Genomic DNA, 2429 nt, shown 5'->3' with positions numbered 1-2429 from the left:
AAAAATGAGGGCATGATATGGCTGTAAGGTATTCAAAGTCACAAGAATGTCATATCATACTATACGTTTAAATATGCAGTGGCGAATCAAACACAGGATTATATTTTTCTAGGCTTGGATTTTCGTGGGATGCTCTATGATGAGTTTGAATTTCAATTATCGTCACAGCTCTGTTCTCTATAAAACGCTTATCATGAGCAGTCCCATTGGTGATGGATAGCTGTGAGTACTGAGTTGGACGAATGCATTGAATCTCATAGACATGTCAACAGAGTACTGACAAAAGTACCACGGACAAACAGACAGACAGAAACAGCAGAGGAACAAAAAGAAATTGGACCAACAGTAGTGGCGTTCTCTAACCGCCCACTGGCCATGGGTATATAGTGCACTGATGATAGAAACTGTTTTAAAAAGCCAAAGAGAAAAGTGCACGTAAATGCAATACCTTTTCACTGATTTAGTCCTTAAGGTGTCCCAATTGCAAAGCATGTCTTTGCAAAGGTCAATTTGCTAATCTGAGGCTGAATTTTTGTAAAAATCCAACAGATTTTTCAAGATCTGTGGGGGCATCTCTGCTATTGGTTTGCGACTTATTTGACATTAGAAATGTTTCTTGTTAACTTTCAGGACAACGTAAAAAAGATTCTGAATGACAAACCACTGAGCATCAACTCATGATGTGAAGCACACAAAAATATGTAGCGGGATTGAGAAGGAGGGGAAAAAGCCCTAGCTCAGTTATATCAAAAGCACTTGAGAGGTTTATAATCGTTAGAATTCTTTATCCTAACCTATTGTAAAAATTCTTTCTAAAAACCCTCAGGGGATCTAAAGATACTCGATATATTTTTTGATATATGACGTGTCTCTGACATTTAGCTAGCACCCCCCCCCCCCCACACACAAAAAACCCCAACAAAAACCCCAAAAAATAACTTATGGTTAGACTAAACTATTGCCAACTCTATCTGTTTAGCTAAGATTCAGTGTGCTTCACGTATATGAACTCATGATAATATATTATGGAGATGCCTTTTCGTCAAAGAAGGCATGTTAGTGATAGATTGGGAAAACGTCAACACCGGTACGGCCATTTCGTTCTTATCTTAAGTGCTATTATCCTGAGTAAAGAGAGTAACACATCAATGCGATGACTATCATTTAATGAAGTAAAAAGCGAGTCATATAGACTGAAACAACAGAAAGAAAGAAAATGAGTAGTTTTCAGGCAGACTGACAGAAAAGTTTGAGATGACAAGGACAAAGGACATACGAGCGGGGCCTCCATGTTGGTAAATAAACCAAAAAAAAACAACAACCCTGTTTACTCGCCAATGCTCAGCCTTGTCAAACATGAATTAAAAAATTTAGCCAGATCTCACGTACAGTCTCCATGCTTGAGGAAAGGGTTGCAACTGCTGTCCTTGGGTGCGATGAAGTCCATGCCATCTCCTTGCATACACTCCACCTCCAAACTTGACCGTCGCCATTCGTTCTCACAGAAGTCCTGAAAAATATTTACATAAGAAAGTGTTTAGTTTTGGTGTAAGTTAGTGTTTGACAGGATTTGAGAGGGATACAACGTCATAAACAGAAATTCAAAGACTTGTTGTATCAGTGGTTTAGGAAGAAAGGTAGAAACGAAAGTAGAGACTGTATATCGCATTAAATATTGCACGACATTTACATCAATATCCACAATCGTCCCCACCCCCAAACTGAAACTGATCCGCTCCAGTAGCAGCAGTGTTAATAGCAGAAGGGGCAGCAGGCAGCAGCAAGAACCACAAAAAGAAAAAAACAACAACAGAAAAACAAAAACAACAAAGAAAAAAAAACAACCCAACATTGCAAACATAATTTCATCCTTCCAAACGCCAGTACACAAAAATCAGTATTTCATCATTTTGCATAATAACCCTCCCCCCCTTTTTTCGTCTTGATTTTCAGAAGAGCTTTATTATTTCTCCCCTGCCCGTTGCCACCCCTGCCCTGCCCCCTTCCCACCCCTTGCCCCACCCCACCCTTCCAGCAAAACAATCAGTTCAAATCTTTTCCCGGAGTTTAGAAATGATCTCATCAGTGTAGGAAGGGCCCCGTCACCGTCTCTGGCGACATCTGAGTGGCGCTGGGTTTCAGACTTCATCTATCACAGCGATCTCTTTGCCTCGCCTCCAAGAGAAAAAAACTCCCCTCCAAGCTCCACATCACCCTCCCTCCCCCTTCCCCCCGTCTCTGCTTCTCTCTCTCCATGTCTCTCTATTCGCCCTCATCTCTCTCTCTCTCTCTCTCTCTCTCTCTCTCTCTCCCCTCTCTCTCTCCCTCTCTCTTTCTCTCTCTCTCTGTTTCTATCTGTCTGTCTGTCTCTCTCTACCTGTCCGTCGTCTCTCTCTCTCTTTCTCTGTCCCGCTGTCTCTCTCCTCTCC

The 2429-nt window shown here is 41.7% G+C and overlaps 1 protein-coding gene across 1 annotated transcript in view; it reads right to left on the bottom strand.

Moving 5' to 3' along the window:
* Window positions 1-1003: 1003 nt before the first annotated feature.
* LOC101848273 overlaps window positions 1004-2429 on the bottom strand; it is an 18799-nt gene continuing 17373 nt past the window's right edge. Inside the window, exon 4 of the mRNA XM_013079753.2 lies at window positions 1004-1510. Within this exon, the coding sequence (XP_012935207.1) occupies window positions 1382-1510 (129 nt within the window). The 3' untranslated portion in view covers window positions 1004-1381. The remainder of the gene's footprint in view (window positions 1511-2429) is intronic.

The sequence above is a fragment of the Aplysia californica genome, unplaced genomic scaffold (genome assembly GCF_000002075.1).
Source record: "Aplysia californica isolate F4 #8 unplaced genomic scaffold, AplCal3.0 scaffold00062, whole genome shotgun sequence".
Classification (NCBI taxonomy): Eukaryota; Metazoa; Mollusca; class Gastropoda; order Aplysiida; family Aplysiidae; genus Aplysia; species Aplysia californica.
The sequence above is the reverse complement of the archived record's forward strand: the minus strand, read 5'-3'. Positions and strand labels throughout refer to the sequence as shown.